Source organism: Plectrocnemia conspersa, unplaced genomic scaffold (genome assembly GCF_051122295.1).
Source record: "Plectrocnemia conspersa isolate PC_06_02 unplaced genomic scaffold, ASM5112229v1 ptg000006l, whole genome shotgun sequence".
Classification (NCBI taxonomy): Eukaryota; Metazoa; Arthropoda; class Insecta; order Trichoptera; family Polycentropodidae; genus Plectrocnemia; species Plectrocnemia conspersa.
Window position 1 is genome coordinate 17,285,759 of NW_028277170.1, and position 14,162 is coordinate 17,299,920.

The 14,162-nt window shown below is 34.9% G+C and overlaps 2 protein-coding genes across 2 annotated transcripts in view; one reads left to right on the top strand and one right to left on the bottom strand.

Annotated features, from left to right (window-relative positions):
- The first annotated feature begins 1,092 nt into the window (after window positions 1-1,092).
- On the top strand, window positions 1,093-5,577 carry bor (ATPase family AAA domain containing bor). The gene is made up of 8 exons (XM_088187842.1): window positions 1,093-1,377; window positions 2,630-2,897; window positions 3,016-3,222; window positions 3,291-3,448; window positions 3,572-3,831; window positions 3,894-4,201; window positions 4,626-4,932; window positions 5,010-5,577. The coding sequence occupies exons 1-8, from the start codon at window positions 1,179-1,181 to the stop codon at window positions 5,178-5,180; spliced, it is 1,878 nt and encodes a 625-aa protein (XP_088043968.1). The 5' UTR covers window positions 1,093-1,178; the 3' UTR covers window positions 5,181-5,577.
- A 6,257-nt stretch (window positions 5,578-11,834) lies between these two features.
- The window catches only part of LanA (laminin subunit alpha), a 41,298-nt gene continuing 38,970 nt past the window's right edge, over window positions 11,835-14,162 (bottom strand). Inside the window, exons 51-57 of the mRNA XM_088187983.1 lie at window positions 13,791-13,895; window positions 13,408-13,677; window positions 13,169-13,338; window positions 12,858-13,100; window positions 12,650-12,799; window positions 12,350-12,581; window positions 11,835-12,238 (exon numbers count right to left, since the gene is read on the bottom strand). Coding sequence (XP_088044109.1) covers window positions 11,973-12,238; window positions 12,350-12,581; window positions 12,650-12,799; window positions 12,858-13,100; window positions 13,169-13,338; window positions 13,408-13,677; window positions 13,791-13,895 — 1,436 coding nt within the window. The 3' untranslated portion in view covers window positions 11,835-11,972. The remainder of the gene's footprint in view (window positions 12,239-12,349; window positions 12,582-12,649; window positions 12,800-12,857; window positions 13,101-13,168; window positions 13,339-13,407; window positions 13,678-13,790; window positions 13,896-14,162) is intronic.

Consider the following 14,162-nt stretch of genomic DNA (forward strand, 5'->3'; position numbering starts at 1 on the left):
TATTCGTATTTGTATTAATTATTATCGAAAAATAAATATTTCAAAATATCTACTACCTAATACTCATAGCAATATAGGTACGTCATTTGGGAGGGGCAGATGGGGGCACTTGCCTCCCTTTGAATTTGGCCAGAAAAATGCAAGGCATTTAATTAAAGGCTCGTATTTATTGGGTCAGATATTTTTTATGGTTGTCAGAATTTATATTAAACGGTCAGAATAAATATTAGATGGTCAGAATTTATATTAATTAGTTAGAATTTAAATTGGATTGGTCGGAATTTATATTAAATGCTAAAATTTATGTTGACACATGGTCAGATTCTTTTCTTCGGCTGGCAATATTGTTATTGTATAAGATAAGCGGTTAAAGTTAAACAGATACCGATTGGGATGAAAAGACAAAGAGGGAGGCCGAAGTTGACAACAAATGCACTTATAATCGAGTAAAAAAATGCATCTTGATTAATGTATAAAAATGTATATTTATTAATTAATAAAAATTATAATATAATTATTAATAACAGATTTTCTTTTTTAATACTACTTAATTTCATTAAACAGTTGCTTAAAAGGTAGAGATGCGTATATGAGTACCACGATTGGAATGAGATAATAAAATAGGTTATCTTCAAGTTTCCTGCGTAAATTATGTGACTGTGGTAGCATGCTATATTATTATGACCATGTGATATTTTGACCATCTATTATTTTTATTCTGATCGTTTATTATTTTTATTTTTCCCGTTTTTAATTTTTATTCTGACCATGGTGCTAATAAAATTCTGACCGAGATTTGATTTTTATTCTGATCCAAAGCTTATTTAAATTCTGACCATTTATTAATTTTACGCGTTAAGCCTGTTAGATTACGATAGTTTTAATTTTAATAATTAAATAAATAAAATAAAATTAAAATAATAGTCGCATATGAATATTCTAAAATATGTTGATAATATTATCTTGAAACATGTATTTATTTACATTTATCGCCCCATTTTATAATGAAAATAATATTACATCACCGAGACTATGATTTTTACTTAGGGCAGCACCGAGAACCTCGTGCGCCGGTGTTCTGCTCAGCAGGTTAGTTCGCTGCCGTCAGTCGCCGTGTTGCCTTCGTCTCCGCTCACGCTATCTTTCATTTGACATTTTTTGAATAACAAGCCTGTGCCATGTCTTGGTTGTTTGGATATGGAAACAAAGTGCCGGCGGGGGGCGCGACTGACCCTCCACCGTCAGAGGGCGGCGCTCCCGCAGCTCCAGCTGACGTTAACCTCAGCAAGGCCGAGAAGAAAGTCATGGAGGCATACCGCTTTGACTCTAGCGCCTTGGAGAGAGCCGCGCAAGCAGCCAGGGAACTCGAAAAATCAAGTAATAATCACTCAATCACATTATTCATTATCGATTTGTTCTAAATTACAATACGATTAATAAACAGACCCTTGAATTTATATACTTCCGGACCTAAAACATATTGCATCGATAGGAGAAATATTAGATCACTTAATGATCCCATGATGAAATCAATATAAGTATTTTAAATTACCGCCAGATGGTTCGTTTCATTCACCGAAGGACCTAAATATATATGCTAAAGCACATTTTACACCCATTTTTGGCCTTTTTTTAAATTTATATTTTAAATAAATTACAACGAAATATTTTTTTTTACATACGTATAATACATTCAATTGAAGCCCAAAAGTATTTGTTAACATAAACAAATTGATTCAAAATATTAAATACATATTTGTTGATGTATTTAAAATTTTCAAAATTCGTCAGCTCCTCATTAATGTCTCAATAATTGGTACGCATTAAACGGGTATTGAAATTAAATAACTTTCTTTAAACCGTGTGAGCAATGTTCATATAAGCAATCGATATGTGACCAATTTTCGTGCGAGCAAGTTGCCTAATGACCAATATTCATGTGAGCAATAGTCTGTTCACCAAAAAATATATATATCATTTCGGTTCTGGTAAAAATAACGTTTTTTTTGTTTTCGTTCAGCTCCAAGTGATTGATTTAGAACATTTATTCCTTTTGTAATAAGCATACTACATATATAAATAATAATAATTAAAACTAGAAGTATATAATATAATTTATTAAACGAAACAAATTTTATTTCCTGTTAAAGTATACAGGACTATTGGGTTTATTTATTTATATTTAAATAATATGAAAGTTACCACTAATCATTAAAATATCTTCCAATGTATTTTCATTTAAACTACTTCTATTGTCTCGTAGAATAAACTTGAAACCAAAAAAGGCCTTTTCAACATTAACTTGTGTTGCTGGAGCTCCTAAAACCGCTATTGCAATTTTGTATAGATGAGGATATGTATTTTAAAATATGTTTTTTTGTCTAATCTTTGTACACGGTTAAAGTTATTCAATATGAATTCAATGTCCACATCTAGAAATAGGGAATCTGTGTCTTGTCAATTCTTTACTTCTTAAAAAAAACCTCTAAATCGTCTACCTTTTCATCGGACGTTTTACTAGAACTAGATGAGTGTTTAAATAAACATTGTGAATAAAATGATTTTTTGCTAGATCATTTTATTTTTTGAAATAATATATTATTGATTAAGTTTGTGATTTTTTTTATAGAGCACTCTAAAGAAGCGCTAGAGTTGAGCAAATTGCAAGAAGTTACGAGGCAGCAAGAGCAAATGACCAAAATTAAAGAGTATGAAGCACACATCGAGGCGTCTAAAGTAGAACAGAAGAAAATTGATCATGAAGAAAGAAGAAAAACTCTACAGGAAGAGACCAAACAGCATCAAATCAGAGCGCAATATCAAGATCAGCTATCGAAGAAGCGTTACGAAGAGCAGTTGGTCATGCAGCAGCAAGCGCACGATCAGAATTTAAAAAAGTATTTTTAAAATTTAATCAAATCAATATTTGCCTTACAAAAACAGCAGATTATTATTAATAAGTCTAACTTCTATCTAATCTAATTAAAATTATGTTTAATATTAATTTATTTTCAGACAAGAAGAATCAGTCGCTAAGCAAGAAGCTTTGAGAAGAGCAACTATAGAGCACGAAATGGAGCTTAGAGAAAAGAATAAATTGAAGCTAATCGAGGCTGAAGCAAGAGCTAGAGCAAAAGCCGATAGAGAAAATAGAGATATTACTTTAGAACAAATAAAATTGAAAGCGCAAGAAAATAGAATAACTATGTTGGAAGGAATCAAGTTAGTTTATTGCCATAATTGGTAGATCATCATTTATGCTGTTACTAATATATATTTTATTTTTATAGGACAGCCGGTAGCGTTTTGGGAACTGGTGTCAATACGCTCCTCACCGATTGGGATAAAGCGATAATGTTCGTCGGTGGATTATCGGCGATCGCTCTCGGAATTTATACTGCGAAGGGTGCCACATCGGTGACGGCTCGATACGTCGAAGCGCGTATAGGTATAATTTTTCAATATTGAAGAATATTGCACACGTTGCTAAAGCGTTTCTCTGATTTATTTGTGTATCGCTAGCCAGTAGATTGAAGTCGCGATTCGTTACTAATTAACGTTACACTTATAGGTAAACCCACATTGATCAACGACACTTCTAGATTTTCTCTGCTGGAGACTCTCAAGCATCCGATTTTAACTGTGAGACGTGCAATCCAAACTTATAAGCAGCCTAAGGATGCTTTATCTGGTGTCATATTAGCTCCTAAGCTAGAAGAGAAATTGAGAGATGTCGCTATTGCTACTAAAAATACTAGATTCAATAGGGGAATGTATAGAAATTTACTGTTCCACGGTCCGCCTGGTACTGGCAAAACTTTATTCGCTAAGGTAATTATTTATAAATTATATTGTCAACTGTACATTTTATGTAACGATAAATGACATTTCAGAAATTGGCTGCTCATTCAGGAATGGATTACGCTATCATGACTGGTGGTGATGTCGCTCCGATGGGAAAACAAGCCGTCGCTGGAATCCATAAAGTATTTGACTGGTCAAATACGAATAGGAAAGGTGTTTTATTATTCATCGACGAAGCCGATGCTTTCCTTCGTAAAAGATCATCAGAGAAGATCTCCGAAGACTTACGCTCTGCGCTGAACGCCTTCCTGTATAGAACGTCTGAACAAAGTTCCAAGTTTATGTTAGTTTTGGCTTCCAACACTCCGCAACAATTTGATTCTGCTATCAACGACAGGTATTATTTTACGAATTTTCATGACACATGAATTGCAAAAGACGATCAGCATAAGCTTTCCTTTATGGATATATGGCGTCATTTTCTGCTCTGATAATGAACCCAGAATTCATCTCCAATAAGGATATTTTCTATGAAGCACTGCAAATGTGTCACGCAGCCATTAACACATTCTTTCAACTAAACAAAATATGCATGTGCCTATCTTAAAAACTATTATCTCAAAAAATTAGGCTATTTAGTTTACTATTAATGGACGAATTTCAATCATAATTTATTCAATGAACTCTGGTGTCACTACGCGATGCGTATGAATAGTCTAATACATAACTTACTCTACTTCAAAACTATCTAGTGACTAGATGATTAATAAAAATACTGCAATTATCATTTGTATAATATTATTATTTTATTTATCTTATAGAATTGATACAATGATTGAATTCGGACTGCCGGGAATTGAGGAGCGAAAGCGACTATTGATGCACTACTTCGAAAGATTCGTCCTTCATCCGGCCATAGAAGGACAGAAGCGTTTGAAAGTAGCCAAATTTGATTATACAGCTTTGTGTCAAGAGATGGCTGAAATGACCACTGGAATGTCTGGAAGGGCTATAAGCAAATTGGGCGTAGCATGGCAAGCCGCTGCATATTCCTCAGCTGACGGAGTATTGACTGAAAAAATGGTGCTCGATATATGTGAAGAAGCTTTACGAGACCATAAATTGAAGGTAGTACATATTTTAAAAAACGATCTTATCTTTGCTGTAAAACTTATTCTTAAATGTACAATATATATTTATCGCAGATGGAGTGGTTATCGAGAGAAGAAGAGCAATACCGTGGCATGCTGTCGTATCTAAGCATGACGACTGACAATATGGCGACGACTCCGAAGAACATAACTGACGATGTGAAGCAAATTATTAAAGAAGAATCCGCAGCGTCAGAAACAGAACCGGAAAAGAAAAACATCTGATATTCCATAATCAAAGAAGATTCTGTAAAACATAAAACATCTGATTTCACGGAAGCTGCTGTTGATAGTGTCACACTTGAACAATTAAACAATTTAACTGTTATAAATCCACAAATCTCAGTGAACAACGTTGAATCGAAAAGTTTGTCTAAAAACTCTTGTTTAGATAGGAAAACCGTTATGATTGGCAACATAACTGTAGCACAATTGTTGTTAATGTATAAGTATGACAAGAGGTCGCCATCGACGATGAAGGTGTGTCATAAAGATCGGCATGTAGCAAAAAGTTCGACAAACAGCAATGTCGAGTGTGATTAGACTTCAAATTCTGTTTTGTATATATCTGTTAAATATAGCATTCCTCGTAGTGTATAGAATAAAACAATATTTTTTGCTATGATTGCCTATTGATTATTTTGTTAATGTTTGTTTGCAAATAGTGATAATAGTGTTCAAGTATTTTAATGTAAATAATTATATAATGTTTATTAGTCGATTATTAATTTTTTACTTGATTTATAGAAGTGTAAACCAAAAAATAAACATAGTTTAAAAAAATAATATGTTTTATTTATTATCTGAGAAATTGAACTTTTGATTTTCCGAAGTTACATTTGGACGGGTTTATAATTATAGTCCAGTCAAATAAGGCGAAATAAAGGCTAAACCTCGGAATGAAAGATACCAAGCTGAAATTTTGCACAGACCTTCGTTTTGATGTTCTAAGGACAGGGTGAAAAGTCTCATAAAATATCGTGTCTGCTAATCAAGATATCAAAGGTCACAAAATTTGTTTTTTTGCAAATATCTCGCGTTTTATGTGTTGCACGTCATTAGATGCTTCACAAAACATGTAAAGCATAAAATTATCTACAAGTTTAGTTATAATATTTGTTAAGTATCAATAACCGTTTTTGAGATATAGCGCGAAGAGTGGGAGGCGTACATCCGTTTATAGAATCCAGCGAGTATTTCTACCTGCTTAACTTGGTATAAGCTTTGAAAAAGTAAACAATCGTGAAAAAAGTGGTCTCGGCAAGTCGTTTGAACCATAATTTTATTACTTTCTTCATTGAATTATTAGGAATTAAATATTGCTCGACAAGAAATTTGTGCGAAAAAATTGAAAGAGTTGAGAGATGTCCTTACGGAGTATGTACCAGATGATAAGATCATTTCCAAATTAAGAGAAAAATATTTAACTAATATTATAATTATAACGAAGATTGGATCATTCCCTATTTTTTCTTTTCGCGATGCTCAAGCTTAAGTTTTATCCATAGCTTGGTATGAAAATAAAAAAGGCACTTCGGAAGAAGAACACTTGCGCGTAGTGGAAGCTGCTGCGGCGATTATTAGAGAAGATATTCGATCTTCTGTTGTTGAGACCAAGTCTTATCCGCCCCCCGAGTAAAATATTACTGAAGAAATTCCGAAAAGACCGCATAAAGAAATTTACAACAAAACCAAGTGCAAAAGAGTTAGCAGCACTATCACATATACCCCTTCTAGTGTATGAAAATTATGTCGTACCCGGATTGAGCAAGAGATTCAAGTTCAAAATTTTAATGATGTAGAAGAACTGACCGAACAAATATTTAATGTAGTTGATTTGTTGTGGAAGTACGGAAAGTGGAAAAATAACTTACCGTTGCCAGGGTGGAATGGATTTATTGAACAACTTACAAAAAACAATGAGAACTTTGTAACTTCTCGGATTCTGTTTCTTACTTTTATTCATCATCCTGTGAGTAATACGGACACAATTTACACTACATTACAGTGTGCTAGCTCAGACTTGTCCAGAGTAGTTGTGAAACTAGGAGGCTTTCATATGCTTATGTCTTTTATTGGATGCATAGGGTATATAATGAATGGAAGCGGAATCAAGGAAGCTCTCAGTACAATTTATGCATCGAATTCTGTCGACAAAATGTTGGATGGTCCCGCTTTTGCAAGAAGTATCAGAGGCCATACGTATTACTTTTTGCATTATCGATGATGATTTTTGAAGATATGGAGATTGAAAGTTATAATGCTTTAGATGGGTTCATTCAGCAGATAACAATTTGCGATGTTTTCTACGAAACTGTGGAAGAATGTACAGGTAACTCTGGCTCCGTAGTTTACATAGCGTTATCCTATAAACGGATGCGCGCTTCCCACTCCCCGCGCTATATCTCGAAAACCATTAACCATACGAAGAAATAAATTATAACAAAAACTTGTAGAAAATTTTATTTTCTATAAGTTTTGTAAAAGATTTAATGACATGCGACGCAAAAGAGGCGAGATATTTGCAAAAAAACGATTTTTATGACCTTTGACCTTTAATATCTTGATTAGCAGACACGATATCTTTTGAGACTTTTCACCATATATTAAGAACGCCAAAACAAAGGTCTGTGCAAAATTTCAGCTTGTTATCTTTCATTCCAAGGTTAAACCCTTATTTGACTGGACTATTATTCTATATTGCTGCAATCGTTCAAGCAATGTCTTCAGGTGAAGTTGGCGCGCTTGTTCTGAAATTGATGCCACCAAAATATCGTCTATGTATGCATAGCAAAACTCCAATCCTCTCAACGCCTCGTCGATAAAGTTCTGGAAGGTTTAGGCTGCATTTTTCAATCCAAATGACATTCGAATTTCGAATATGTCATTTGCATTCGAATGAACCAAAGGATGTAATGATTGCTTTTTTTTTATTGTCAGTTGCAACCAATATCTGGTTGTTGTCTAAACTAAGTTGATTGTTGAAAAGATCTTGCTCCATAATATGTTCGTGAAGTCTTATATATGCTGTACTGGGTAACGGTCCAGAATCATACGGGCGTTTAAAGCACGGTAGTCGCCATTCATCTTTGGGACGAGGTGTGGAGGCGAAGACCAACTACTTTCAGATGGACAAATAATTCTCATGCTGAGCATCGATTGAATTCTCCTTTGGCAATTAATTGTTAATTAATTGACAAGGTTTGCTATTCACAGGCCATCCCGGGGTAGTTTAGACATGAAGAACTGTTGAATGTGGCACATCTGTATTTCCTCCCATAGGTTTCAGAATGTCCGGGTAATGTTGGAGAAGTTCGTGCCGTTCAGGATTCTGATGGATGCGACATAATTTTCTGTTATGTGATCTCTTGCTTTCAACGTTGTGTTCTGGTCGTGCAGGCATTGGTTCCTTATGTCGAGCATTTAACCGTAGTGGAAAAGGAAGTCTAAACCTTTGATCGGCTTGGTAACAATTATGAATTGCCAAATGAATAGTGTTGCATGTAGGGATACGCTTGCTGGTTAGTTTTTAGGTCTGAATTCATAAACGTGGGTTTGTGTGTAAACCTTTATTGAGCTCGGCGTGATCCGATCGCTTCGTAATGACGATCGGAGCCGACTGCTGTCAAATCGGGGACATTCTCGAACGCATACAAAAGGCGAAACGGGCGTCAACATACCCCCACCATTAAACATTAGTTTCATAATGACGGGCACATCAGCGGGCCTTACAAGTGTTTGTCCTCACATTCCAAACTCTGTGAGGACGCGATGTTAAATAACAGAATAAGTAATTAACGCTAAACTACAATAGGCATGAAGAAAAAATGAATGTTAGTAGCACAGTATAAAAAAGTTGTAAAAGATTTAATGTTAGTAACACGATATAAAGTTGTAAAGAAAAGTATGTTACAGGTTCGTGCAATAGTGATTTTGTGTATATATTATTGCACACCATATACATTTGGATTGTTTGTACTAGATTGTTACACAATACAAATTGCAAGCATTCGTCCATTTCTAGACAATAATAATTTAAATATAAATTTAAACCAAATTAAATTTTAAAATCAGACATGAAATACCTTAAATAGTTAGAAAAAGGTTTGATACCCAAATAAATTAGCATTATTTGGTTTGCTACATGGCTAAATTATAAATTTAATAAAAGCAAGAAACATGATACACATTTAAATTATCAATCAATGAAACATAAAATATCTTGTACTGCACACACTTACACTTTTGCCACTATTTGTTTTTGTCACTACACTAATTAGTTCATCGGAACTTGGATGAATCATCTGGATGAGACTAATCACCCGTAGCAAGGATACAGGTCATCTTCTTTGACGACGCCTACAGCGGCTTTGTGAATCCGACTGCAGCCTTACTCTCCATCCTTGTAGCTCTGACGGGTGCTCGGTATACCACCAGGTCCAGAATTCCTGCACCAGATCTTGCATTTGATGGTACAGCTGCGTCCCCCTGTAGGCCGAAGCGTCCTGCTGTGGAAGAACAGTTGAGGTGTGCCGATCAAGAGGAGGCCAAGGATCAGATTTTTGAGAAACTGTTTGTTTGTGAGCAAAGAAACAATCTTCTTCGATTGTCTGCACTGACTTGATTGTCTGCAGACTTGAATGAGTGAGGAAGTCCATGAGCTGTCTGAGCGTAGGCAGAACGAATTCTGTTCGCCAACTCTCCCATGCCTGTTTGGACAGATTATCGAGACGCCTAACCACCATAGCCACCACCGTGGTATCCTCGATGTCATGCCCTAACTTTTTTAGAGCAGCGAAGTTTGTCAGGACTGTTTTCACCAATTCAAATAGGGACTGCGATGAAGCTGTCCGAATTGGTTTCAGGTCCTGAAGAGCAGCCAGATGTTTAAGTACAGTTTGTCTAAAATCAAAACGGCCTAGAAGTCTTTCCCATGCGGAATTGTAGTTCTCGGGACTAAACTGAAAGAGTTCTATGACCGTGGCTGCGATACCTAAAAGTGCAATTTTTAGGTAACAAAATTAGTGAATTTCACTTAGCTCCGGGTTGTTGTGTACTTAGTGAGAAAAAGTGTCGCGGAAGGCCACCCACTCAGTCCAGGAGCCATTGAAAGTTGGAATGACAACTGTTGGCTGCGTTAACCTGTACTGGTTAAGAATTGGTTCCCGTTGCACTTCCGGCTGATCTTTCAGCACCAGTTTTGCCAGGTTGAGAATATCATAATAGCTATCCTCAAAAGCATCGACTTCTTCATCGTAACCCTCGGCATCTAGCAACCTAATTTGTTGCTGGACAGCGAGGAATCTGTTCAGCAGTGTATCAAAACTTTGAAATTTATCGCTTATCCTTTGGATATTGATGGGATCAGCAGTTAACAGTTTGCCAAACCTTGTTAACTCGCTTTTGAGGTACGCCCTGTGGTTGAACAACTCCATGTTGTCGTTGACCGAAATTGATACAAATTGTTTATATTAATTAAAATGTAAACAAACTGTTTTTTGGAGAGGAAGTTGGGTTAGGATGATCGACACTAACCTAACGTCCTTCAATTTGTCGTGCAACTCATGAAAAGAAGAGATGGACATTCGAAAATAGTTGAAGAATTTCTCTTCATGTTTTAGTAATTCTCCGAACAAAGTGTAAAAGGCCCCCACAAGGAGCCTCTTTTGAACGACAGGATGCACCCAATATACTCTTTGCTTTTTTTTCTGGCGTCGGCAATGCCGACGGTAAAGAATCCACATTGAAATAATCCGTTTATGATTCATATTTAGACTGTGTACACTGTATAGTGTCCACACTCATCACAGACTGGCGTTAGTTGACGGGACTCGGCCGGGTTGCGAAAAAACCGGCCAGAGACCGGCTACGTGTGAAAGGTTTGTAGACGGCGCCGGGCAAATCCACCCGGCACGTGTGAAACCGGCCTCAGTCAGCGTCGGGCCGGCGCCGGGTAGATTTGTCCGGTACGTCTGAAATGATAGGTACTAGCCCATACAACACCATCCCCACTACACGGCGCCGGCCCGGTGCCGGGCAAATCTACCCGGCACGTGTGAAACCGGCCTTAATGTTTAATGTTTTTTAAATCTCTTATTCATTATTTGAAAATCATTGTCATTATTTTTATTGCTATCGATTTTATACACTGGCAAAAGAGGTTAATTTTATTAAAATTGTTAAAATCGGAGTCGATTAATTATTTTAACGAATTCATTATTTTTTTGAGCAGTCACTTATATGAAATATAATAAAATCAAATATCATATTAAAACTTGTTTAACAATATTTAAACTTACTGTATATTTATCATAAAATATATGTACACATTTAAATTTATCTTGTTTTTATTTAACTGTATTTGATTAACAATGTATTTATTTGTAACTTATAATAAAAAGAGTTTAAGAGCTTCCTCTGGAAGTTTATTTATTTTCTATAACCATTTTAATTAAAAAAAAAATACATTTTGCATTGCTTCAAACTTTAAACTTCAACAGATTTTATTTAATTCTTAAATTTATAAGAAAATATGTATTATTATAATAATAAACAGTCTCCAGATTTATATATTGAACACATCGACAAGTGAATGACTATATAATTAGATTTTTTTCTTAAATATAAATGCTTTATAATAAATTTAACAATAATCTTTCTTTCGCTCTACTTCTACAGAATATTTTCCACTCCTTTGTGAATCAAATTGCTCAAAATGGTGTTTTTGATTTATTTTTGTCACTGATTAAAGTGGGAAATACTATGTATATTAAAATCTAACAATTATAATACTATCAAATAATTGATATATGCAATGTTTTGGTATAAAAAAGCAGTTTAAGTATCATGCAGACGATTATTTATATTTTACATATCTAATTTTAGCGCTTACCAAAGTTGTTTTATTATTCAACTAATACAAAATGTTATAATTTATTTATATTTTACATCTTACATCTTGTAATTAAGATCACTTTGGTAAAATAAAGGGGAAAAGTGTTTACTGTTAGTGCACTTTCAATCCGATGGACACATGCCAATGTACACATCGCCATTGGCTCTCGATAATGGAATCTCCAAAGGCTTGCCGTTGATGTTCAAATTCTTCATGCATCCGAAATAAGGTCTCTTTACAATGGCACCCCTAACGCCTCGTTCGATTCTCGGATGGCCGCCGATGAATATCGGCGATTTGGTATCCGTAGACAACGTATTCTCTCCTATAACGGCTTGCCCAAATCGTCCGTCAACTCCCACTGATACGACATTGTTGAATTTCAATGCTAAAAATAATAATGATTAAATATTATGACAAGAAAATTATATGTATTTTGTTCTGTTCCGAATTATGCTATTTGTTTAATTTAACAATAATATTTTAGTGTTCACTATACCTTGTATACTGTGCCAGTTTCCATCGCACAATAAATGACTGGGTACCAATTTATAAAGAGCTTCGAAGGGTCCTTTGCCATTTTCTACTCTCAGCACGATAGCATCGTCCACAATCTCCAAAACCAAGTAATCCTTCTTGCCGTGAATCACCATTAAAAGTCCAGACGTATTTCTCGGCTTGACGTCGATAGATATCGAAATTTGTAAACCGACTTTGAATTTTTCACTAACCTGAATGCATAAATTTTATAATACATATTATTATCAATAATAGCAATAATTAAAAATCTATTTATTACCTTCAAATAACCTCCCGAAGAGCCAAAGAATATACCTTGTTCTTCATTCTCTATGCATGGCAAGACGTTCATTTTGTTTTGAATACTGTTTATCGGTTTATCATTCAGCAATAAATTTTTCAAGCAACCGTTGAAAGGAGAATATTCGTCCTAAAATTTATTATAAAAATAGAATACATTTATACAACGAATATAATAAATAACTTACCCTTAAATTATAGCTTATGTCAGTGGTGACATTTTTTATTCCACCGTAATAAAATGGACTTTCCATAATCATAGATCTTGCGGCTCCTACAGAGTCGCCACTATCTATCAGTTCTCCGTCGATTACTAATTTACCAGATTGATTCTCTCTACTGAATATAATAGTGTGCCATTTTGTGTCATTGTATTTTTTAGTGGAAACTAATCTTACGGGTCCTGTGCCGCAATTGAAAGCGTAGTGTACCTGCAATGTAGAAGTATCTGTGTGATTTAATGAATCTACGAAGCAGACATTTTTGGAACAATTCTAACCTTTCCATTATTCATATACAATACCACAAAGTCTTTATGCGATTTATCGGCAGAATAGAAAATCAAGCCGCCGTTTTCGTCACCTGTATTGATATTTACAGAGAACGTAAAACTATTTTTGTATCTACTGGGTAGAATGCTAAATTCAATTCGGCTGTCGTTTCTAGTACCTGAAATTATGATAAAATAAAATCAAAATTCTTGAGTGCTTACAAGAAGTAAACGCAATCAATACTAACCAAATCTGTAACCGTCCGTAGAATCATATTCCATTTTTAAGGGATCGTATCCGAGAGCACAGCCCTCTACTGACGATACTATATTTTTTTTTTCTATTATGGGTTTGACAGGTGTAATAGATTCATTTGGAGTTTTTACTACAGGAATTGTTGCCGGCGCTTCTACAATTTCAGGTTCGGATTTTTCAGGCTCAGATTTTTCAGGTTCAGGTTTTACAGGTTCAGGTTTTACAGGTTCGAATTTTTCAGGTTCAGGCTTAACTGATTCTTCTTTTGAATAAAAAAAAATATGCATACATGTATATGAAAATGATGAAGATGATCTCAAATATCATGAGATTAACTTTTATAGCCATCAGAATACAGCATTAAATAATTCTAACCTGATTTTACAGTTGGAATCTCAGCTGGTGGTTTTGGCGGTTTTGTATTTTCTTTTTCTTTACGTTCTTCTACTACAGATGTTTTGTTATCAGTTATTAATGGTACTGTGTTTATACATAAAAAATAATGGTTATATTAAAAAATTGCCATATACATATATTAATATATGTTACTGGCAATATACCATACACTATATAAATAAACAAACTTATACACTGGATTTTGGGGACATGATGGCTGAGGTAATTTTAATAATATGCGTGCGTTACATGCGTTCCGTACGCCCACTTCTTCTCACTCACTCTCAGTCACTTAACACGCAAGCGATGAAAGGGAATGTATCTCACTATACGCGCCTGATATCGACACGA